Here is a 26,221-nt window from a genome sequence, read left to right as displayed (position 1 = left end):
ACCATTGGAAGGTTGTAACCGACCTGGAACGAAAATTGACCGACTCTGAGCGTACCAACATAACCCCCCTGTTGCTCCGTTTCATGAGCTGCTTTTAGCACCGTCTTTCTTTGCCTCTCTCTCTCTCTCTCTCTCTCTCTCTCTCTGTACCTCCATTACCTTTGTTTTTATTCTTCCTTTCAAAATTTTTCACAAACAAACAAAGGAAATGGAGCAATATTATGGCTGTTTATGAAGGAGAAACGGGTTGAGTACAACGCAGAGGGAATTTTACAAGAAAAGGGAAAGTTCAAGAATGGTTAAAGGCTTTTTGTTACATTGGATTTAGCCGAGGATTGTGATAAGACTAGCAGATTTATTTTAGTAATTTTTTTGTTTACTTTGGGAACATAAATGTCTGAATTGGTGGCTCGGACTGGTCGGCATCAGCAGCGATATGAGGCTGGTTATCGCCTTATCGCCGGGTATTTTCTCGTTTATTTTGGTTTTTGCTAAATTAGGTTTTATTTGGTTTAGGGAAAGTTTGCTGAATGTTGAAGTTTGGTTTCCAAATTTCCTCTTTTAGTTATGTAGTTGTTTTTGCTTGCTTTGATTTGTTTTGGTGTTTGCTGAATTGGGTTTTGTCTGTTTTTGGTAAATTTTGTTGAATGTGGGAGTTTGGGTTCAAGTTTCCTCTTTTCTTCTGATTACGGTGCTTTTGATTTCCTCATAATGAGTGAAATCTGGTTGAATGTGGAGCTCCTCTGTGACCTAGCTGTCTTCCTTGTTTATCCATATTATGAGGATTGATAGAGAGAAATGTGCAAAAGAATGTTGCTATTCTTTCTTTCTTTCTTTCTTCTCCTTTGTGTAATTGGTTGTGAATTTATAAAGATGATGTTTGGGTTTGGATTTGTGTGATAGAGGTGAAAGTCGTTGTAACAGTGGAAGTTCTTTCTTATGCTTGTTTCCAAGAACTATAAAGACCTTGTGAAAATGTGATGGGCATTGTTCATTCTAGGTTGCTTCTTGAAGAGTAGTATTCTTTAATCAAGTAAGTTTTATTACAGAGACAGCTCTAAGGTGGTGCTGTGATGTGACATCAAAAGCAAAAGTCAATTCTTCTTAATCCTGTAAGGAACTCATGAAATCTATCAAGGTTTCAGCCTCATTCAGAGTTTTTAGTCAAAATTGTCCCTTATCTTTAGGAGTAGGTCTAATTTGGTCCTTCATTTATCACCTTGAGCACTTATTGTCCTCTAACTTTACCAAACTTGAGCAGCTTTAGTCTACTAACATAAAAACCAAACGGAGAGCACCATAATTAACGGGTTTCACATAACAGATCCACCCATCTTGAGTTTTCTTTCCCAATCTTTTCTTCCCCCAATGCAGTTCTTTCTCACAGTAACCAAGCAACATCAATTTTTTTTTAAAAGCAAACTATAACCTTGGAATTGCAACATAATGGCAAACTTGGTTGGCGACAACGATTATTACCTACTGATGTGACTGCAATGGTTTTGGTGGCGAATATTTGTAGTGTCAATTTATCCAATATGTGAAGTGCTTCTGGTGTCAATTTAACTGGTTTTGTCCTCTGCCTGAATCTATAAGTGTTTATGGTGTCAATTTTGTTCAATTTGTAGAATTTTTGGTGAGAAAAGCTACTCTTATTTTTAATGAATATTATGTTGCTGAAGTTTTTGGTTAAGACTATTGAAACACAACATTGTCTTGATGCCGTGAAACTAAATCATTTTATGGAGAAACTTTTGAAGAATGTAGTTGAAGAATATTTGAGCTGAAGTTGAAGACGAAGACTACAAAGCTATACTATTAACGAGAACTTTTATTTCGGGGAGTGGGGGGAGGGAGTGGGGGAAGAACATTTTGTTAAGTCTTTTTTTTTGTCTTAACTATCCTGTTAGCAAAAGCCACTGGATTTACCGTTAGTTTTGGTGCTCTTTGTTTGTTTTTTCTGTTAGTAAACTAAAACTGCTCAAGTTTGGTAAAGTTAGAGGACAATAAGTGCTCAAGGTGATAGATGAAGGACAAAATTAGACCTACTCCCAAAGATAAGGGATAATATTGACTAAAAACTCGCCTCATTCACGTACTTCATCCTACACAAAAGTATACAATTGACTTTGATCTCCAAAATGGTGTTAACTTTTCGTTCAAAAACCTCTAGTTCCTTTCCCATATTGTCTACCATATGCGGGGAGGAATGGTTTTCCGGACTCTCTTTTGGCCTTCTTAAGCTCTTCCTATGGGCTATGCCAACAGATGATTAGATCCCTTAGTAGTCCATTTCAGACTAGATTAATTAAACAAAATCATATATGGTGTTTTGAAGGGTATGAGGAACTGTGGAAAGAAGCAAATATTGAGGAGATGAAAAGAAGAAGAAAGACTAATGGGAAGTTGGAAATTTGGAATAGGATTAGCGGAGCCAACTTGAACTTGGTCTCAGTTTAATTTATGTTTTTATTTTGCCAAAAGTCCATCAAAACATCATTTAGGTGGGAATATGATAAGACCTGGGTCAGTCAGTCATTGGAGAACCTTCAGAGGGATCAAATAATCTTTTAATCTCATAGTGTCTTCTCATGAGTCTCCTTTTTACTATGTCAACTAGAAGAGAGCTACTCCTTATCCTTCCCATTAACGTTACTCTAGATCCTGAGGTCTCCAAACTTGTCCCTTTTAACATCTCTCCTGAGATCACTCGTCAAAAAAGGAAAAAAGATGAAAAAGAAAGAAAGAGTGGCTTATGAGATCAGTCACAACCCGCTTCATGTTTATAGATTCGGTACAAGACATGTTAACTGATCATTTCATTTGGTTTCATCACCATGTCAAAGCGTACTTGCTAATATTAGATAACTCCCACCCGTCCAATCACCATCAGCTCGGTGTTGTGATTCCACAGAAAACATCAGCAGTGGCGGTTACAGCTGATGAATGTGGCAGAAAAAGGACTAATTGATTGGTCTAGTTGAGAGATTGCCTCCTCGCTCATTTCTTTGTCGATGTATGCACCTTGAATAGCTATGTAGAGTGTTTTATTTTAACCATTCACTGTATAAAAACAAGAGAGCACTAGGTGTGACAACAAAAGATTGGTCTGTCATTGATAAGAGATATTAATTTAAATTTATCAAAAGGTAATTTTGATTTAATCCTACAGAAAGTAACATGTGACAGAAGGGAGGGGTATGATAAGATTAACTGGGTCATTAATACTTATATGTGATATTGACATATAGGCATTTCCTGCTTTGCATAGACTCAACGATTGACCTTCTTGACTGCTCTATTTCTATTTTTTCTATTCGTAATGCTGAATGGAGCAGAATCAGACATAACCATAGAATTTTGCAATGGAGCAGAATCAGACATAACCATAGAATTTTGCATTTTAACTGCAGCTGAGCCTTTTAAGTTGCCTAGGTAAACTACGTGTAGGCCTAAAGGATCAGAATCTGAGAGTAGTTATGGAGCTCTTCATGCCGTGTTGGTAACAATAGGCTTTTTGGTGTTCTTCCTTAAAAGGGATAGTTGGTCTTCTGGGCAAAAGGGTGGGAAAAAGGGTGCTGTCGGACTCTTTGGAAGGCACCAGTGCCATAAGAACCTGCTCTACTAAAATAATTGTAGCAGATTGGCTTTATGGAGCAAAATTCTCCAACAAGTATGTGCTAAGTTAGTTGAATCGAATTCTGACTTTGACCTTTAAGGCGAAACTTGACACAAGGAAAAAAAAGGGCAGCTTGGTGCACTAAGCTCCCGCTATGCGCGAGATCCTTGGAAAGGCCGGACTACGTTGGGTCTTATGATGCAGCCTTATGCTACATTTCTGCAAGAGGCTGTTTCTACGGCTACCCGTGACCTCGTGGTCACACGACCACAACTTTTACCTTTGTGCCAAGACTCCCCTTCTACCCAACACAAGAAATACTAGCTAAAACCCATGAAATTTGGATTTAATAAGTTCAAAGCTGAACTTGTAGTTGTTTCACTAGATAGTAAACCCTGTTGATGCTCTAAAAGGTATCATGGTTAAGTTCCATATGTGCCAAAAAGTTTTGTAGGAGTAGAAAGGGTTTACAGCTTCAAATTGATCCGGTTTACAACTTCAAATTGCTCTATGGTTCAAGGCCATTAATTCTCGTTACATCAATGGAGGTAGTGGTTCAGAGGGTACTCTTTATCCTGTAGATATAGGAATCAAGCATGAACCTTCATGGTATAGGATAGGTAAGGTTGATAGTGGAACTGTTATAGTTCTCATATTGCTTCTCAAAGGAATATAGCTGCAAGAATGGTAATTGAAGTTAGTGTAGTTTGGTGGTCAGCTTCTGCTTGTACAGTTTGGTGTTCTTCTCTTGATTAGAAATAAAATACTTATTAGCAGGATGTGGTAAATTATTCTGCCTCAATCCTCTCTTAGTTTATCTAAAATGAAGTCTTTCTTTTCTGTTTATTAATGTTAATATATTATTTGCAAGGAATGTTAAATGCATCTCTATCAAAATACTTTTTTGAACAACAAAAGCTATGCCTCAATCCCAAGAAAGTTGAGGTCTCCTATATGAATCCTAACTGCCCTTGTCGTTCCATTTAAGATCATCCTAGTCCACTATTTTATATGAGAAAATTAGAGATAAAAGTAAAGAACACGAGAAGCTTTCTATATTTTTTCGACTGGCATATAAATCTCTGCCAAGTCTACTGGACTCCTAGAAAGCAAGGGACTAAGTAAACATGCTAATATGACTAAAACTTAATCCCAACTAATTGCCTACATATAACGTTTCTTCCATTATACGATATTTTTCGTTAGGTCTACATGGATTCATGAGATATTAGGTCTTTCAAGAATTTTTCAAAATGTGATTTTATGTCTACCTCGTCCTTGTTTAAAATGGGAAAATATATTTTGTTAGAGATGCATTGAACGTTCCTTGTGAATAATTCATTTGACATTGATGAATAGCAAAGAAAGACTTCATTTTGGATGAACAAAATATTGAAAAGAAGAATTATATTGGATCTATCCTCTCTATGGGAAGCGGCTGGAGCTCTAGCAGAGGACTCGGGTCGAATATTCATTATGGACAATGAGTGAAGGAGTGAATAGAGCAGGAGAAAATAATCTAATAGAGGAATGGTTGAACTGCGGCAATGTTGAAAAGTCAAAAAATTGAAAAGAGTAAGAATCAGGTGGAAGGCAAAGAGCGATCACAATAATTAAGGAACCTTGTAGGTTTCTTTGGGTCCAATGGTTAAGTCAAATTTGTTGGTTTTAGTTTCTGGAGTTCTCTTTCTCAAACTTTTTTGGAAAGACTCTTTTTTTCACATGTAAGAATACATCATTTGAATCATTTATTTGTTCTTGGTACATCTTCTATAGATATACATCATTTTATATCTTTCTTTTGGTATTGGTACATCATCTATAGATTCTGGTTATCAAATAATCTTTTCTTCTAAAGCATTAGGAAGTTATGAGCAACTACTTCTTTACTATATCCTGGGTTTGCATTTAAAAGTATCTTCTCATAATCTCCTTAATCCGAATTTTGACTAATAGAATTCTTGCAGGTGTATTCCATTTAGGTTCAGAAATATGGAAGAAAATGGTGGTGAGACGGCTGAGAAGATAGTTGAAGTACTGATGATAAACTCGACAAGTGGGCCTGGTCTTCTGTTCCCAAAGGTGGGAATTGTTAGTGCATTTGGGTTTTCAGCATTATCCTATTGAAATTGTAATGATTATAATGCCTTTTCTTTTTCTGGCCAGAATTAACTGATGTTATCTGGTTTAATTTCCTGATGGATCTAGTTATTTTATCCTTATCATGGTGTGAAGTTGATTCTTATTAAGTTTAAAACACCAAAGTTACAATTTTATTTTTGTTGAAGTTTGGTGACGGTTCTCTACTTAGGTATGTTCTGGTAAAATGCCGTACCGATATTTAACGTCCTTCATCTTCAACCATTTAACCTGGTTAGATTGTGCTGCATATGAAATTTTATAACACACTGGTTATGCATTTGTCAAAGATTAACACTTGTGCTCATACTTCTGTTTTTTTTTTTTTTAAAAGCATGAGTGCCACATAACTTGTTGGTTGCCATACTTTTTGTTCTTTTCTTTTAATTCAAGTGTTCTTCCTGGTGTCTACTTTTGGGCTTTCTGAAGTCATGTGATATTGCTGAATAAATTTGAGTGACTCCTTTGGTTCGTTTGATCTTGTTGTAAAGATCACAAGGATGAGTACCTTACTGGTGCTGCTATTGACATCTCTGGCACATCTTGTATAAATAGGGTGGTTGGGAAAATGATGAATCTGTCGAGGATGCAGCTATTCGTGAAGCTATAGAGGAAGCTGGAGTTCGAGGGGATCTAGTGGTAAGGTCTCTTGATGTATCTGCTTTTGTTTTTCCTTGATATTTGGTTTGCAAGTTGGACGTGATATCTTAGTGCTAATTTCATTTTCTACCATTCGTACATGGAACATATGTTGAAGATAGTGACTACTTACACTGCACAAGTAGTGGTCCTTTTTTCGGAATTAAGTGCTTTTAAATTCATTTATCAAAATGGTCTTCCTGTCTTCTTTTTAGGTAAATGCTTTTTTTCATGTATGATGGGGGAACTGCACTGCATGCCAGGTGTATAGAAGAAAGGAGAGAATCCTATACAAAATGTGATTCTCTGTGACATCCATTCATCTATAGTAGTTGGGTTTAAAGTGTCCCAAAAGTGTACTAAGAATGTTCTACTAATATCTATAGAAGAGTTTCCAGTTCCTTCCATTGATCTTCTATTCCTTTCCATCCATACTGTCCACATGTGCACCAAATGGCTTAGGCCGCAGCATTGTTGATTCAATTCCAAAGATATTCCGTACTGTGCACCATACCTTGTATGCAATTAGATGACGAAGAAGTGCATGATGAGTCATTGACATGCTCCCTTGAGTCATTGGCTTCCCATTACACAACGAAAATCACATTATAGCAATTTATCACATGAAAACTCATTAGACAGTTGAATAAAAGAAGAAGAAACATTTAACCCATTCACAAGTCTCTTCTCATAAATTTCATGCCTCTTTCCACCAAGTTGGAATACATAATCATCTATGTCATACTCAATTCAAAAGGAAGCAAATTACTCTTGCTTTTGAACTTAGATATTACACTTAATGACTTGATACAACAACCAAGTATAATCCCAAAAATGGGGTCTGGGGAGGATAGTGTGTACGCAGACCTTACCCCTAGCCTGTGGGGTAGAGAAGTTAATGGCTTGATATGCATCAAAATATCACCATCCAAAAAAACAATAAAGTCACCAACATAAGAAATAATAGTGTAGTTCATTACCTCCAAAAATACTTTAGGTGTTCTAGAAAGCCCAAGAATTCGAATAAATCAAAAGACATACCATACTTGGACTTATTTACCAATGGAACATCATCACCTTGTATTCTTTTATGCAATGGTCCTAATTTAGCAATGGCTTTAGGGAACTCCATGACATAAACCTATATATAAGAATCAAAATAGTTAAAAGGTTCAATAACAAAGAAATTGACCAAGCCTTTATCTTCCACCCTCAAACAAGAATTGATTTAGCCAAATTCATCTTCTAATCCAATTGTATCCTTTTTCCACCATCTCATACGCCTCACTACCCCTTTCAAAAGGCTCTCCAAGACTTGGCTGTACAAAATCACAAGAACTAAACGAAGAAAGAGTCAGTGGGTTAGGTAGTAAATAAAAATTTTCCTCACTTACACTCTCTTTGGCTTTTATCACAAGACTAATTTTTTTCTCACCCCTAGCCTCTTTTCCCTTACCAAAGATCTCTTCTTTTTCTTTACTCAAACCCTCTTATTTTTTTCTCTCTACCTCATGGCCTTTTTCTATCTCATGGCCTTCTCTCTTTCCTTCTCTCAAGCTCACTCTTTTCCTCACTTGACATTTCATTCTTTTCACTCAATACAACCTCTCATTTTTCCTCTATTGGGATGTCAACATGCATTGCCTTACTCCTCTCATTCTTTTCTCTCTCATATTTTTTCATATTTTCTTTAATAGTCTTTTCATCTTCATAAATTTGTGAGGGAATCAAAGGCCCAAGAATGAGTTTCTTCCTGTTAACCTCAAGAGTATTTATTTTTTTAATCTATACGAAGTTCTTCTATAGACATACCATGGGTTTCCTACCAAGATATGATAACTATTCATGGGAATGACATCACACCAGATCTTATCCTCATACCTTCCAATAGCACCCCTTTTATCTACCTTTACTCCTTTCAACATGTAGGGTTCAATATGCTCAACATAAGATAAGTTCAATTTCTCTACAATATAAGTGCTAATTGAGTTATAGCCAAACTCTTTGTTAATTCTAAGGGCAGAAATCTTAGATAACAATTTAGCTCTAGTTTGAAAAATAACTTTACCATCGTCTTCCTTCCATACAACATACTGTAAGTTCGACTTTTCAAGCTGTTGAGTCATATCTTGCCTCCTTCATAACTACCTGTTTGAGACATCTTGAAAAAAATATTTAAAGCAATATGTATCTCTCAAATTTGGCTTTTTCCCTCTAATGCTCTCACTTCTCTTGCCTTTTTCCACTCAAAGCAACCCTTGGTCGTTAATATTTAGATTTATTAATAAACCTTACTAATCACAACCCTTATTGATGAAAATACGGAGTTAGGAAAAGAAAGGGAAGTGAAGGTCCAAACCTAGGAAAAATAGAAATTTGTTAGTGGGGAAAAAAAGGAAAGAATTTAAGAAACCCAAAACCCACAAGAATAAGGAAAGAAGTTACCTTAATATTCAAGAACTAGGATTGCGTCTTCCTATTTCCTTTCTTGACTTAGAAACCAAATAACACTTGAATTCTGAAAATTAATAATGAGCAATAACACTTTGATTTTTTTGTTTTTTTAGCTGATTTTCGTTTTTCTTTTTGGGGTTTTTTTGGCTCAAGAAAAATAGAAATTTGTTTTTCTTGAGCCAAAAAAATAGAAATTTGTTAGTAGGGGAAAAAAGGAAAGAATTTAAGAAACCCAAAACCCACAAGAATAAGGAAAGAAGTTACCTTAATATTCAAGAACTAGGATCGTAGGAAAAATAGAAATTTGTTAGTAGGGGAAAAAAAGGAAAGAATTTAAGAAACCCAAAACCCACAAGAATAAGGAAAGAAGTTACCTTAATATTCAAGAACTAGGATCGCGTCTTCCTATTTCCTTTCTTGACTTAGAAACCAAATAACACTTGAATTCTGAAAATTAATAATGAGCAATAACACTTTGATTTTTTTGTTTTTTAGCTGATTTTTGTTTTTCTTTTTGGGGTTTTTTTTGGCTCAAGAACCTCCCAGATCATCAACATTGAAATCTTGATTAGACTATGCTCTGATACAATTTGATAACAACATGATAGGGGTCCAAGTATTACTAAATAAAAACAAGGAAATTAAGAAACGTGCGGAAGCTAACACAAAATAAAGATACAAAAAAGAAGACAAAAATTAAAGATAGATTGAATTCAAGAAACTCTAGAAGTTTATTCTTGAGATTAAATTCTAACAACAATTAGCTAATGAAGAATTAATCGTCTTTGGCAGAGAATTAAAAATAAGAGAGAGATTGTGAAACCCGACCCTTTAGAATAGCTTGAACAATAATAAGCCTAAGCTTATCACCCTTCTTGAATACCTAGAAGTGATCTAAGATTTCGAACAATTCATCTTACCACCTTAAGTTGAGCCTTGAAGGTTGAACAATAAATCCAAGAGTAACCACACACAAGAGTGAAAGAAGAATCTCTCAGTTTTTATTGATAATAGTCTGTAATAACCTTACTCCAAAAACAAAGAAGACACCCTTTATATTGGTTGGAGGGGGTCACGAAAATAAGGCTTAAAAAAATTAGGAAATAAAGTCCTAAACTACTTTGAACAACAAGTCTAACTATCTTAGGAAAAGGAAAAACACTAGGAAACAAAAACTAAGTCAATCTTGTAAAGTAACTCCAACAATCTTAGGAAAAGGAAAACATAACCTTAACTACCTAGGAAAGCAATAAATCTAGTACCAAAATATATGGAAATAAGTTAAAACCAATCTAGGATAGGATCTTGAAAGTCCCAAACCAATCTTGGATAGGATCTTGAAAATCTTGGAGGCAATTTGTCACCAACTTGCACTCAACTTCTAGTAATGTACCCTTCTTGGTCAGCAAGTAAGTTCTTTTTAAGTTATAAAAATATGGCGACTTCTTGGGCTACAAGTTTGGTCAGACTTTTAGGTGCCAATTGGTCCAAAAGTGGGCTGATTTGGACCTTCATCAAAGGAAGTCTCTTGGGTTCCAATCCACCTCTTCTTGGACATGAATTTGGGCCAAATATTATTGTAACAACTAGCCGATTCATATCCTTTATCCTTGAGCTCTTTCTCCCAATTAACTACTTCTTTATTTGCTCTTGAAGTTCAATGATTTTGTTTTGCACCTCTTTAGCATGAGATCTTGTTAAAGGCCCTCTTTGAGATTCCAAAGCTTCATCCTTGTCGTTAAAGAGAGTTGAGGTTCCTAGGATGCTATCGGGTCTGACCTACAATGGCAAGAGGATAGGGATAGGTATTACAAAGCATTCGTTGATGAAAATAAAAAATTTAAGCTGGAATGTACAGGTTTTGAATGACACTAATAAAAGGAGTACAGTTAAATCACCGATTCAAAAATGGAAGGCAGACATTGTATGTTTACATGAAACAAAGATAGAAGACTGGTCCGACAAGTGTGGGGCAATCGTTCGGTCCAGTGGGCAAAATTGAAATCAATAGGAAATAGTGGAGGAATTATAATCCTATGGGACAAAAGACAGTGGGCAAACAATGGTACTCATCAAGGTTCCTACACCTTGTCATGTATGAAGTTACTCATGAAGAATTCAGATGGTGTTTTACAGGGTTTATGGGCCACACACAAATCTTGAAAGAACGGAACTTTGGCTTGAACTTGTAGCAATCAGGGGTATTTGGAATGAACAACGGGTAATTCCGTAATTGTGGGTGACTTCAATGTCAGTAGGTATGAGAGTGAAAGACACAATTATATTAGAAGGTCCAGAGCAATGAAATCCTTTTCAGCCACTATACTGGAATTTGGTATCATAGACCTTCCTCTATAGGGTGCTTACCATACATGGTTCAGGTGGGAATACTCAATGCAAGCATCCAGAATCGACAGGTTCCTAATCTCCTCTGTATGGTGTGATAGCTTCAAAGCAATTAAGCAGCTAGGCCTTCCAAGAGTGATCTCTGATCACAGACCAATTCTCGATGAGTGTGGTGACTAGGAAGCCAACACTTCTTATTTCAAGTATGAGAATATGTGGCTTCAAGTGGAGGATTTCATTGACAAGGTTAGAAACTGGTGGCAAAGCTACTTGATAGGAGGCAGTCTAGATTTTATCCCTGTGCAGAAATCTGAGGAGGCTAAAAAAAGACATCACCAATTGGAACAGATAGGAGTTTGGTAAACTAGAAGTAAAAACGAATAAAATGTTGGAGGAACTAGCAATACTAGAGCAAGCAACTGAAGGAAGGGTTCAGACGCGAGATGACAAGGTGAAACTAATGCAACTAAGAGTAGAGTTGCAACATATGGCAAAGGTTGATGAGATATCACGGAGACAAAAATCTAGGTGCCTATGACTCAAAGAAGGAGATGGGTACCCAATTTTTTTTCCATGAAAATGACAAATTCCAACAAAAGATACAATTGCATTGATAAGCTAAAGATTGGGGAAGAGATAACATAAGACAAAGATGCTATCAAAGCTGAAATCTTAAGCTTCTATCAGGGGCTCGATTCAGAAAATGAGCGATGGAGACCTAGTGTTATCTTTGAAAACCTTGCCAAAATCTCCATGGAAGAAAAAGTGTGGATCCAAAGAGCATTTGAAGAGGAAGAGGTGATAACAACCATTAATTCTTGTGCACCAGACAAAGCCCCGGACCCGGGACCTGATGGTTACACAATGGCTTTTTTCCAAAAAGCTTGGGATTTTATCAAACCAGTCATTATGACAGTTGTCAATCACTTCGACCAAAACAAAACAAAACAAAACAACATACACAGTATAATCCCCTACCTCGTGGAGGTACAAAGGCTGTTTCCAAAGACCCTCGGCTCAAGGATAAAATGAAAAGGAGCAGTAGCAATAAGCAGTAACAACAACGATATATAAATATCGATATAGTAAAATAACTCTACAGAAAAAAGAAAAAGAAAAAAGACTACAAGACTAATACTACTGCAACTAGGATGACAAAGGAATACACCCAGCTACCCCCTAACCTTCTACCTTAATCCTCGACCTCCATACCCTCCTATCTAGGGTTATGTTCTCAGTAAGCTGAAGTTTCGTCATGTCCTCCATTTCATCCACCCCTCTCCAATATAATGAGTGACATCCTCGTCAATCTCCCCATCCCCTACTGATCCAAGGTATTTGAAACTTTCTTTCTCGGGGAAAACTTGGTTGTCAAGCGACACTACCACGTCTGTATCACGACTCCCGTCACCAAACTTACTCTCCAAGCATTCTGTTTTGGTCCTCACGACTCCCGTCACCAAACTTACTCTCCAAGCATTCTGTTTTGGTCCTGCTCAACTTGAAATCTTTTGACTCCAGGGTCTGCCTCCAAACCTCTAACCCCGCATTTACACCGCCTCCCGTCTTGTCAATCAGGACAATATTGTCTGCAAATAACATGTACCAAGGCACATCCCCTTGAATGTGACGCGTAAGTACGTCCATCGTCAAAGTAAATAAAAACGGGCTGAGAGCCGATCCCTGGTGCAACCCCATTAGAACTGGAAAATATTTCGAGTCCCCTCCCGCAGTCCTCACCGGAGTCTTAGTTCCCTCGTACATGTCCTTAATTACCCTAGTATAAGCAACAGGAACACCACTAGCCTCCAAACATCTCCAAAGGACTTCCCTCGGGACATTGTCATACGCTTTCTCTAGGTCAATAAACACCATATGCAAGTTTTTCTTCCTCTCCCTATAGTGTTCCCCAATCTTCTAATGAGGTGAATAGCTTCTGTAGTCGATCGCCCCGGCATAAATTCAAACTGGTTTTCGAAAATAGATACACTCTTCCTCACTCTCACTTCTACCACTTTTTCCCGTACTTTCATAGTGTGACTTAACAGCTTGATACCCCTATAACTGTTATAATTCTGGATATCATCCTTGTTTTTGTATAATGGAATCATCATACTCCACCTCCAATCGTCGGGCATTTTCTTCGTCCTAAAAATGACATTAAACAACCTGGTGAGCCACTCCAAGCCTTCCCTACCTGCATTCTTCAAAAATTCCACCGGGATGTCATCTGGCCCGGTCGCCCTTCCCTTGCTCATCTTACGCATAGCCCCCTCAACCTCCTCCACCTTAATGCACCTACAATACCCAAAATTGCGACATCTCTCGGACTGCTCCAATTCACCTAGCATAATGTCCCTGTCTCCCTCTTCAAGAGTTTGTGGAAGTAGGTCTATCATCTTTGTCTAATATATGCCTCGTCCGCCAATACCCTTACCTTCTTCGTCTTTTATGCACTTCACTTTGTCCAAATCACGTGCCTTCCTCTCTCTCACTTTGGCTAACTTGTACAACTTCTTATCCCTTCCTTTCATCCCAAGTTCATATAAACGTCCAAAGCTGCGGTCTTGGCCGCCGTAACCGCAAGCTTCGCCTCTTTCCTAGCCCTCTTACCACTCCTCCACCTCGTCTGTGCTCTTTAGTAGCTTCAAATATGCCGCCTTCTTGGCCTCTACTTTTCCTTGGACCTCTTCATTCCACCACCAGTCCCCTTCGTAACCCCTAACACTTCTCTAGCAGCTTCCCTAATGCAACATGCTGTCGTAGTCCACATATTACTCGCATCCCACTACTCCTCAAGGCCCCCATAGTCGACAACTTCTCCCTCAGCTCCTTGGCGTTGTCCTTAGTCACGGTTCCCCACTTGGTCTTAGGTTGACCACACCTAGCCCTCTTCCACTTCCTTCTCTTAATCTCCAGGTCCATGACCAAGAGTCTATGCTGGGTCGTAAGGTTCTCATTCGGGATAACCTTGCAATTCGTGCATAGACCACCATCACACTTCCTGAGGAGTAGGTAATCAATTTGGGTCTTGGTCACCGAACTCTGAAAGGTGACCAAGTGCTCCCCCTTCTTCTGGAAGCTTGAGTTTGCTATCTCCAACTCAAAAGCTTTAGCAAAATCCAACAAGCGAAGTTCCACCAATGTTTCTATCTCCAAATCCGAAGCCCCCATGCACATCGTCATAACCCCTAGCGGCCGCCTCGATGTGGCCATTAAAATCACCTCTGATGAATAGCTTCTCGGTGTGGGGAATAACTCGCACAACCTCATCCAAATCCTCCCAGAAGTGTCTTTTGACCTACTAGTCCATGCCTGCTTGGGGTGCGTATGCACTAATAACATTGACAGTCAACCCTCCAACGACTAGCTTGATAGACATCAGCCTGTCGTTCACCCTCTTCACATCTACCAAGCTCCCTATCGACCAAAATACCTATCCCGTTCTTGCCCTCCGCTGCTCCTGAGTACCACAGCTTATACCCGTCTACATCCCGAGCCTTAAATCCCACCCATCACCCATCTTGTCTCCTGGACTGCTATACCGATCTTCCTCTTCTGAAGAATCTTCGCTAGCTCTATGGACTTTCCTGTCAATGTCCTTATGTTTCGGGACCCAATTCTCAGCCTAGAAGTTCCCTTACCCCTTGCACTACTTGGCCTCCACCCCTGCCCCCCCCACCCGAGGACATGACTTCACTCTACCATCGCATATCGTAGCCACTACAATCTAAAGAATATTACGCATGCACTACCACTAATCGGGCAAAAGAATGTAATAAAGGATGCAGACTAACGCTATAAGGCTCACACACACTAAACACCAAAGCAAATAGGCAAACAAGAGTTAAGTTATAATTAGAGCAAATAAATTCAACTAAAGGAAGGATATGGACATGCAAGTCGTATTAAATGCAAGAATCGATGATAATAAAGGACATGCACGTAAATACAACAAAGTGAAACAACCCACAATTTGGATATAAATAACAATAGGGAAAGGCCGTACGATCAAGCAGGATAACTACTAATCAGGTAAGTAACTACTAATCTAAGTAAATAAAGTGCAAGCAAGTAACTACTAATCAAGAAAACAACAAATCCCTAAACAAGAACAAGAATAATAGAACCTGAGTTGAAGTCGAGAATGCCGAAATGCACCTACCACTCCTTGGGGAGCAACACACCTGAAGTCTGGCCTAAGGATCTGGTTCTCGTAGATCTGCAGCAACTACCACGTTCACCCGCGGGCAGCTCACGCGCTTGAAATCCCCCTTCGCGCGTGGCTGGTCTTTGACCGAATAGTGGCCTGTTTCTGTACGCCAAACGCCTAACACCCGCTGAAAGAGATAAAGAGGCATGGAGAAATAGATAGAGAGAAACAGGGGATATAGTGGACCAGCGGTTGAGAGATGGTGCATAGAGAGGGGGAGAGGGGGAAGAAAATGGGAGAGAGAAAGGAGGAAGAAGGGGGAAGACTGACGAGGATGTCGCCGGCGATGGCCTAGGGCCAGACTAGCGACGAAAAAAGAAAAGAAGAAGGGGGGGGGGATGGGGAGAGACAGAAGATGGAGAAAGAGAACGGGAGATAGATAGATGGGGAAAGATAGAAGGAGAGAGACGGAGGGAGTGAGCGAGAGGAGACCTTACCTGTAAGGTTGCGTCGTCGACGACTAGGGGTCAAGCCAGCAACGATTTAGGATGTAGTTACCGTTAGCTCTCAAGAGAGAGAGCCCCAATTACATCTCATTTCTCTTAAAATTAAGAAAAAACTTTTCCCACATAATTTCTACCAGTCAATCACTTCTACCATAACTGCAAAATGGTCAGGTCCAACAATGCCTCATTTATTGCAGTTGTTCACAAAAAGGACTACAGACCAATACGCCTCGTTGGAAGTGTATATAAGATAGTGGCTAAACTCTTAGCAGAAAAGTTAAAGACAATTATGGGGAAGCTCATACCATGGGAACAAAATGCATTTCTCAAAAATAGGCAAATAGCTGATGTAACAGTTATAGCAAATGAGCTGCTGGATGGGAGGCTAAAAAGTGGATTTCCTGGTATTTTATGCAAGCTTGACATAGAGAAAGCATTTGATCAAGTCAATTGGTCCTACCTTCTATCAGTATTGAGGGGAATGAGGTATGGATCAACTGGATCACATTTAGTCTCACCACAGTCAAGTATTCCGTCCTTATTAATAGAACCTCAGTCGGCTTTTCTCCCCTCAAAAGGGGATCAGGCAGAGGGAGACGCGGACCCAGGATTTGAGTATGACGGGGGCACCATTATCATTAGAGTGAATTACCCAAAACTTTATTAGCCAATAAAAGAAGGGAAAATGGCTAAATATACCCCTCTACTTTCGTATATTGTTTATATTTAACCTCATACTATCCGGCCAAATTTACCAATACCGTTATACTATTCGGCCAAATTTACCCCTACCATCAACAAACTTTTAAAAATTACCCCTTGATCTGTTAAGTAATCCAAAATTTTCCAATTTTCTTTTATTTAAATCACTTGTTGTTCTTCTTGCTCCACTATTTTCAGAAATTACTATTGATATGAATGCTAAAGGTACTAGATTATACAAATTATTCATGGATATTTTTAATTGTCATTGCATCCACTTCTCTTTTTGTGATAATGGGTTTAGAATTGGTTTAAAATTTTGTTTATTTTTCAACCATATACACACCGTATAATTCAGGGGGTCTATTTATTGTGTATTATATGTAGCTGCTCATCATGTACGTACATGTATATCCGAATATATTTTGTTATTGCATGGTTAGTATAGAGTTCGATCGACTAACTTAAGAGTGCACACTGCGTAGGCATTTGATTAAAGCAAAGTTGAATTCGACAATGTAAAGTCTCCAAGGAACTTCAACTTCTATCACTAATACTTGCAAAGTCTCCATACCTTTGGTGCAACGAATTCATTAAAGTTGGGGTGTTGTAAATTCTTTTGGAATTTGGGCAAGCTACCTAATTTAGATTCTTCAAAACTATACTTTGTTTACTAACCGTTATATTATTTTAATATTTCTCTTATTTGTTTTTTCAATTAAGAAAGCAGGTAAATGTCAACTATTTCAAAAATTGTGGATCAAGAAGAAGAATAAGTGACATAATTAAAATGATTTGTGAGATTCTAGGTCATCTGACGGACTGAGGGATAATTTTTAAAAGTTTGCTGATGGTAGGGGTAACTTTGGCCGGATAGTATAACGATAGTGATAAATTTGGCCGAATAGTATAGCAGAGGTTAGATGTAGACAATATTCGAAAGTAGAGGGGTAAATTTGGACCTTTTCCCATAAAAGAATACATATAGACTCTAGGATAGACCAGTAAATAAGTAGCACAATCCACTATATAATATAAGCTTGCTAAGCAAAAAACTAAAATAAAGTAAGAAGAGCTTACGCTTTGATTTCATCAGACTCCCCAATTGACCCGCGAACACAAACTTCGATTTCATCAGACTCCCCAATTGACCTGCGAACACAAATTTTAAAATAAGCATTCCAAGAAAAAAAAATTCCTGCACATCCTTGCGCACACATGGACTAAACTGGAATAAACTTTAAAATATCCTTGCGCACACATGGACTAAACTGGAATAAACTTTAAAATATAAAACAAGCTTAGTGGCCTTAATAGCAATTCATGACATACTAATAGTAATATCTACTATTGTCGCAAAAAGAGAACTAAAAAAGGCACAACTTACATCAAAATACAAACTTCAATGTTATAGAATATCTTTAATTGATACTAATATAACAAAAGTACATCATCCACTTATATTTGAACTCGACGCATTTTCATACTCTGAAAACGGTCAATAATAGCATCATTGATTACATTTGCAAATACTTCTTTTTCAAAGTAACAAACTAAACAATCATTTAAAAATGCATCACCAATACTACTACACAATTCATCTTTGATGTAATTCATGGATGAGAATGCTCTTTCTACCGTTGCAGTCGCGACAAGTAAAATTAGAGTCAACTTCACAAGTAAATAAACAAGTGAATATGTCTCCATAAGATTTGCCTCAACCAACGCTTTTGCCAAATCACCAATTCCTTTCAAATCCGAGAATCTAGGGTCACCACGTTGCATGTGCAATATGAAAGTGTCAAGTTGGTGACTAAGATCTCGAAGCTTTAATTTACCAAACTCATCTGGATAATACTTGGCCAATGTCATTATTGTTTCCTTATCAAAATTAGCAAACGAATTAGCCGGATTCAAGCTAGCCATACCAAGAAGCAAGTTGCCACTAACAACATCAAAACGACTGTTAAGCTCCTGAAGTTGCAAATCAATCACTGTATAAAAAAGCTCAACACGTAAGTGATGTGAATAAGTAATACTAGAAGGCCTACACTTCGACTTTCCAGGAATATAGAATTTTTCCATATTGGGCACCAAAATGTCATGTTTAGCACAAAACAAATAGACTTCATCCATTAATGATTTCCATCCTTCATATTGCAACCTTTCCTTTGTAAGGTCAAGAAATATCATGGCATTGACAATATCTTGTTCTTTCTTCTGTAAAGCTTTACTTAGCTCGTTCGACATCAACAATACCTTCAACATCAAGTGAAGCATGAACACAAATTCAAATGAATTGATTTTACTCAAAAAAGCTTTTGCTTGCAGTCTATCATTAGCCTCTTGACCTTCATATTCAATCACCCCAATCACATGAACCATAGATGCAAATAAAACAACAAAGTTATCTAATGTTTTACAATGTGATCCCCAACGAGTGTCACCTGGCCTTTGAAGCCCTCGCTATTGATTTAATCCTTTCCCATTTTGAACTTCATCACTCTCTAGCAATTGCTCCAATAATTCTGCATGATGATCCCGAAGTTGATCTCTACGTTTAAAGGATGCTCCAATCACATTCAACACATTAACAACTATAGGTCTATAGCAAAGAAAGTTCCCACCTCCTTATGTTTTTTAGCAACCGCTACAAGCTTCAACGGTAATTGATGAGCAAAACAATAAATGCAATGTGCCGAAGGAGTTTCTTGTAAAACTAAAGCTTTAAGACCATTCATTTTTCCTTGCATATTACTATCTCCATCATAGCCTTGTCCACGTATTTTGGATAGACTTAATGAGTGTTTCATAAGCAAAGGAAGTATTGCTTCCTTCAACGACTTTGCATAGGTATCACGAATACGAACAAGACCAATAAATGGCTCGTTCACTTGGCCTTTTTTGTCAACATACCGCAACTAATATCCCGTAATGATCCCCATCCAAATCATTGATTATAGCTTTCAAGGTTTCTTGTGCACAAGCACTCACAATGTCCTTTTGAATTTTTGGCGAAGTCATCATATCATTTTTTGGAGCATGTTTCAATATGACTCTATCCACTTCAGGGAGCCTCTTTGCAAGCCATTCCAAAAGCCCTAGAAAAAGGCCTTTGTTTTTTGAAGAATCACTTTCATCGTGACCTCGAAAAGACAATCCAAAGTACAAGAGAAACCTTGCAACATCGACTGATGCATTTAAACGAATTCGGTGCTCATTTCTTTGTTTCTCAGATTGCTTATCAAAAGCAACTTGAATTGATTGAGATTGATTTGATAAGTCTAGCATCTTGTTGAAACACTTGTGGTGGAGGCTATTTACTTGACCAACATGTAAAGCAAGTTTTTCCGAACCTTTATTCCAAGCCTTAAAGCTCGTTTTTGTGAAAGAGTCACCCGTGCTTCCTTGAACATAATCATTTTTGAATAAATAACAACATAAACAAAATGCGGCATCTTTCTTCACACTATACTCCAACCATCTAGAATACAAACCTTTAAACCAACCCGGACTAAATTGACGCATTTTATTCCCGAATAAAGTTTTAGAAAATTTATGATCAAACGGTTGGCAAGGTCCATTTTGAATGTTGTGTCTTCTTACTTCATCCCGTATTCTAGAACTATATTTATCAATGGGTACTCTCTCTCCAGGGTCGGGATTGAGTAATTTCTCATCAAACTCATCTATAAGATGAGAGGAATTGTTTCTAAGACTAGAACTTGGTTGAGAAGAATTAAACTTTGTCAAAAATACGTCTATCTCAATTCACAAAAGAGCAAGAACTTCCTACAAAAAATGAGTTCAATAAATTTAGAGTCTCAAGAATACAAACAAACACAATATCAATAGAGGAATCACACCCCTTAATTTACTTCTTTTTGTATAGCAAGAACGGCAAACTTAAACATAAATTGAAAAAACAAATCGACTAACATGGAGTGTCTGGAAATTTTTTGGCTTTCTCCTTATGAAAATCACATTTCAAATCTCCATTTTCCATCTTAATTGATTGAGTTGTGTTTCCTTAAGATTATTGGTTTCACATACACTCTTACTCTCATTTCCGTTGAGCAAAGACAGAATTGACAGAATATGGAAATTGTGGGTAAAAGAAAATTGGAAACTTACTAAATACTAATACTACAACTCTACAAGAATCTGACAAATTTTTAACAGAAAGAGAAGCCAGTCTTAAAGTTTAACAGCAAAATTAAGAGACCACTAAATTTCAGAGAAAATAGAAGCTCAACCTAAACAAAATCATTTGGGTAATAGATTTGGGGTTTACCAAGAATGCCTTTACTGGGGATTCTTGAACCAAAAATTTTAAACCTAAATAAAATCATATAACATCCATCTCCAATTCTCCATGCTCTTATAATTTATAAATAAAAAATAAGTTTCAAAGTAAGAGAAGCACTAAACAGAGATTCGATGCCCGCTACCTTTTCAAAGTAATGAGAGGAATTGAGATTGAGGAAGAAAGGTTCTCTATTTTGGAGGGAGGAGTGACGGCCTGAGGGCCGAGTTTGACGGAGTGACGTGAGCTTTTGAGTTTTGATTGAGGAAGAACTGAAGAAGGGTTTAGGGACTTAATGTTTTGGGGCTTTTGATTGGGGTAGAATTTTGGAGAAGAATTAAATAATAAAATTGACTATTATGTATAACTATTAAAATATAATTAAATTGAGAAAAGGTAAAATAAAAAATTATAAATTAGTCAATTGTTGACTAGTGACTAATAAATAGTACTATTGTACTAGTATATAATTCCAGTTATAAGAAGTAAAAGAAACTCAAAAAAAAAATTTGTAGAAGGCGGGTTTCGAACCCCAGTCGTAGCAAAAGGAAGAGAACTTATGCACAGAGGTGGACCATTGTTCCAGACAGACTTTCGTTAATAAGGGGGCCAAGAAAAATATTTAAGGGGTCCCCAAAGTATATACAGCTATACATAAAATATATATACAGGATTTTTGCCGAGGTTAACGGGTTCACGTGACCCCTCAAGGCCTAATGTAGGACCGCCTCTGCCCCCTCTTACCCTTTCTTTTCTTAATAGTCATGGAAGGTTGTTGATGATTTGCTTCAGTTACTGTTGCATTTTTTAAGCATAATAAGTTACTTAGTTTTAGGATAAGTTTACTTTTTTGAATTTAAATTTCTGTTAGATTTTTTAGGTTTGTTGAGATATTGTAGGTGTTTTGAATTCTTCTTATGCAGATTTTTCTGCAGATTATGTTCTCAAGTTGGCTATTTAAAGCCCTCTATGTTTAATAATAAAGTAGAGATATTTCAATCAATATTTTTAATATTCTTACTGCCCCATCCTTTTATAAAATCCAACAGTAGTATCAAGAGCTTCATTAGTATTACGGGATTTGTGAGTTCTTCTAAAGAATCATTTTCAAATTATTTTTAATCAATATCAATTTTTAAATTTATTTTCAAACATGGCAAGCAACAGTCTCTCTTTGAATGCCCCATAAACTTTCACTGGTGAAAACTATCAGATTTGGTCAGTGAAAATGAAATCATATCTTGAAGCCTATAATCTGTAGGAATTTGTAATGGAAGATAGACCATTACAACCACTCCCTGCAAATCCTACCCTTGCCCAAACTAAAAACCATTTATAAGAGAAAACCCAAAAATACAAAGCCAAATTTGTGGTTCAAAATTCAGTTGCAGATTCAATTTTTTCTAAAATTATTGAATGTGAGACAACAAAAGAAGCTTGGGAAAAGCTTAAAAAGGAGTACCAAGGAAGTGATCAAGTCGGACAAATGCAGATTTTAAATTTGAAAAGGGATTTTGAATTTCTTAGGATACAAGAAGACGAGACTATCACTAGGTATTCTGATGGTATTTCTTCTATTGTTAATAGAATCAGGTTGCTTGGCGAGGATTTCAAAGATGGCAGAATAGTTGAAAAAATTCTTGTGATGGTTCTAGAGAGATTCGAGTCCAAAATTTCCTCTCTAGAATAGTCTAAAGATCTCTCTACCATCTCTGTTACAGAATTAATAAGTGCTCTTCAAGCACAAGAACAAAGAAGAGCATTTAGACAAGAAATGATTACTGAAGGTGCTTTTTATGCACAAAACAAAAAAGAAAAGGTCAATTATCCTCTTTGCAAATACTGCAAAAAGAAAACACACCTAGAAAATTTTTGTTGGTGGAGACATGGTGCAATATGTGGTATTTGCAAACAAATAGGCCGTGTTACAAAAGTGTGTAAGTTCAAAGACGCTCAACACAATCCTCAAGCACAAACAGCATAATCAGTAATTGAGGAGGAGCAATTATTTTAGAGCAACTGAAGCAAAGGAGGAGTGTTGATGATTTGCTTCAGTTACGTTGCATTTTTTAGCCTAATAAGTTACTTAGTTTTAGGATAAATCTACTTTTTTGAATTTAAATTTCTGTTAGATTTTTTATGTTTGTCGAGATATTTTAGGCTTTTTGAATTCTTATGCAGATTTTTCTGCAGATTATGTTCTCAAGTTGGTTATGTAAAGCCCTCTATGTTTTATAATAAAGTAGAGACATTTTCAATCAATATTTTTAATATTCTTGCTGCCCCATCCTTTTAAAAAACCCAACAAATGTCTACATAAAATGCTAGATAAGGCAAGGCGACTACAATGGATTGAAAGGTTCAGGATAAACAACAGCTCAGGGAACTCAATCACAGTGTCTCATCTCCTATATGCAGATGATACACTAATCTTTTGTGGGGCAAACAAGCTGGAGCTGCAGTACCTTAATCTAACCCTCCTTATTTTTGAATCTGTTTCAGATCTGCACATAAACATGCTGAAAAACATGATATACCCTGTCCGTATGGTACTTGATTGTGGCATTGGCTCATTCCCTACAACCTATCTAGGTCTAATCTTGGGTGCCAAACATAAGTCAGTGGAGGTATGTAATGGAGTGATCGAGAAAGTGGAGAAAAGGTTAGCAACATGGCAAATGCAATACCTCTCAATGGGTGGTAGGGCGACGCGTCCTGGACAGCATCCCAACTTACATTATGTCCCTTTTTCCTATGCCAAGTAAAGTTCAAAATGAAGTTATTGATCTTTGGCCCTGGAAGCTAATCTACAAAGGTCAGTTGTTTTGCATGGACAACTCTCAAAGGTGTTATTCTGACCCAAGACAACCTTTGTAGAAGGAGTTTTCAACTTGTGAATAGATGTCACATGTGTCAATCTAGTTCAGAATCAATCAACCACTTATTTTTGCATTGCACAGTAGCTAGTGGCTATTGATTTGTGGCATATGTTCTTGTCAATTTTTGGTATCAGCTGGACACTACCTCGGAACATTAGGGAAGCAGTTGAAAGTTGGAGCTTTTGGAAAATCAACTAGGCCATCAAGAGTATTTGGAAAATGATCCCAATTTGCATTTTTTGGTGTATTTGGACGGAGAGGAATCGTAGATGTTTTGATGACATTTTAACTTCTAACTAATTGTTGAAAGCTAGATGTCAGCGGCTTCTTTTAGTTGGAGTAATCTCTTCCCTTTAAATGATGTTAGCCCTTTCTAGATTTTATTGGCTCACTGAGCCTGGTCTGACTGCCACTTTTTGCTTTTTGGTTAGCTCCCTGTGCCTAGTATAAAACATGAAATATTGGAGCTACCATCTCATTTTGTGTACTCAATGCATCGTTTTGATGCCAGAAATATAACATCTTACTTCAAAAAAAAAAGAAAAAAAAAAGAAAAAAAGGAAGTCGTAGATTTAAAGATAAAGCAGATTCAGTATTCAATTAACTAAACCTCAATGCTAAACTAGTTGGGTCGGGGAGGAAAACTTAATATATCTCTTGTAAATTCTAGATGTCCTCAGGATTTAGATCTTTGGTACACGACGAATCTTTTCAGTAATGCTATAGCATATTCTACTTTTAAAACATTTCAGTATAACCAGTACCCTCTTGGTGCTGCAGTTCCTGATAAGATTTTTGCTTATTAATAACAAAATCTGTCAATTAGCAAGGAGCTCATTTGGTCTGAAGTGTTCATATTGATAGTCTTAATTTTGATACTGTTTGTTTTCTATGGATGGTAAGGGTAATAACTGTTATTTCCCTTACTTTATTGTACTCTAGTCATGATCATGGGTAATGTTATTGATCTACTTCGACCCATCTAAAACTCGCCTTTATGTGCGGGGTAATAATATGGCGTTCATAGGCTGTGGACATAGATATTAGTTCTGTGGTTTTTGCACTCTTGAAAGTCGAGAGAAAATTCATTCCGATTTTTAATAGAAGAGATTCATTAAGATTTAAGTGTTGAAGGGTGTGGCCTAATGGTCAAGGAAGTTGATAGACAGCGGGAGACCAATGTTTAAATATTAATAGTCGCAAAAATTGGTAGGTGATTTCTTCTTATTGGTGGAAAGAATCCTTCAGTACCCGTCCTGGTGAGGGGTAACAAGAATTAAGAAACTCCCCTTTTTGATGTGGTTCAAAACTTCTATCATATATAAGGAGCCTTGTTTGTTACCCACCTTCAGTAAGCGTCTTTTTATGTGCATGTTTTTTATTTACTTATTTCATTTTTTTTCCTGTGTTCATAAGATTCTATACATTTTTATTTTTGCAGCACTTTCTGGGGTTAAGATTCTATACATTTGTATTTTTGCAGCACTTTCTGGGGTATTACTTGTTTAAAAGCAAAACACTTCAAGACAAGTATAGTCCAGAAGGATTGTGTAGAGCTGCCATGTTTGCGCTGTTGGTAAAAGAAGAGCTTGAATGCTGGCCCGAACAGAGGCTTCGCAGAAGAAGTTGGCTGACAATTCCAGAAGCAATTCAATGTTGCCGGCACCCATGGATGCGACAGGCTCTCGAGGAAAGATTTTCGAAGTGGCATGACAGTGGTATGGCAAGCACAATGAATAACGAGGACTAGTTTACTCCATCTTCGGACCAAAGCAAAAGATTTTTTTTTTCTGTGAACTTCATACAGAGAAGACACCAATCCTTAAGCTGGATGGTGTGTAATGCCTCAATTTCATTTTAGGACTAGGAACTAAGATAATCCGCAAATAGCTGTTTTAGATGTTGAACCGTATTTTAGTGATTTCTCATTGGTTCCTAGCTTTCCTTGATTGAATAGACTTGAAGGTGAATTGGAGAGAACAGACAAGAAATCTTCTTCATTATTTCTAACTAACTACATTTGGTTCGACAACCTTGTTGTGGATTAACCAAATTAGTCAGTTTAACAAATGCTTTACTTTGTATTATTGTAATTATACATTGCTATTTCTCGTTTGGTGTGGACTATACAAATGCTATGCATGTCATGTGAAAATGTACATGTTCTTTAACCCGCATCCACCTGTCCCGCAGCACACCCGCGTCCACCCGGCCCGCAACTTTTTTTTCCTTTTCAATTTGTCTTATTTTATTTTTGCGATCAATGAACGCGAGAGCATGTACACACGCATAGTCAGAATAAATATTTTACCATCTTAATTTATTTCAATCAGAAGTAGCGAGTAATTTTCTCATTTTCTATTATTGTTTAAGTTTTTAATCTCTGTTTTCATATAGTTACCGTAGAGATTTGTATTATACTTATTCGTCAAGTGACCTCATTGTTTTTGTCATAATGGAAGAACATTAATTTATAGT

The 26,221-nt window shown here is 37.2% G+C and overlaps 1 protein-coding gene across 2 annotated transcripts; it reads left to right on the top strand.

The window, feature by feature from the left end:
* Positions 1-25,914, top strand: LOC107804507 (nudix hydrolase 16, mitochondrial-like). Of its 2 annotated transcripts, none has more exons than XM_016628413.2 (4): positions 1-464; positions 5,587-5,701; positions 6,314-6,397; positions 25,185-25,914. In XM_016628413.2, the coding sequence occupies exons 1-4, from the start codon at positions 394-396 to the stop codon at positions 25,491-25,493; spliced, it is 579 nt and encodes a 192-aa protein (XP_016483899.1). In that variant the 5' UTR covers positions 1-393; the 3' UTR covers positions 25,494-25,914. The 2 variants fall into 2 exon arrangements, with proteins under 2 accessions (XP_016483899.1, XP_016483900.1); XM_016628414.2 differs by having other exon boundaries at positions 4-464; positions 25,227-25,914.
* The last annotated feature ends 307 nt before the right edge of the window (positions 25,915-26,221 follow it).

The sequence above is a fragment of the Nicotiana tabacum genome, chromosome 15 (assembly GCF_000715075.1).
Source record: "Nicotiana tabacum cultivar K326 chromosome 15, ASM71507v2, whole genome shotgun sequence".
Lineage (NCBI taxonomy): Eukaryota > Viridiplantae > Streptophyta > Magnoliopsida > Solanales > Solanaceae > Nicotiana > Nicotiana tabacum.
The sequence above is the reverse complement of the archived record's forward strand: the minus strand, read 5'-3'. Positions and strand labels throughout refer to the sequence as shown.

What these genes read in the sequence shown, in the direction of transcription:
- LOC107804507 (XM_016628413.2), top strand. Translation starts at nt 394, where the DNA reads ATGTCTGAATTGGTGGCTCGGACTGGTCGGCATCAGCAGCGATATGAG. An exon ending in GGTTATCGCCTTATCGCCGG is followed by an intron (nt 465 to 5,586) that starts GTATTTTCTCGT and finishes GAATTCTTGCAG; the next exon opens with GTGTATTCCATTTAGGTTCA. An exon ending in GAGTTCGAGGGGATCTAGTG is followed by an intron (nt 6,398 to 25,184) that starts GTAAGGTCTCTT and finishes TTATTTTTGCAG; the next exon opens with CACTTTCTGGGGTTAAGATT.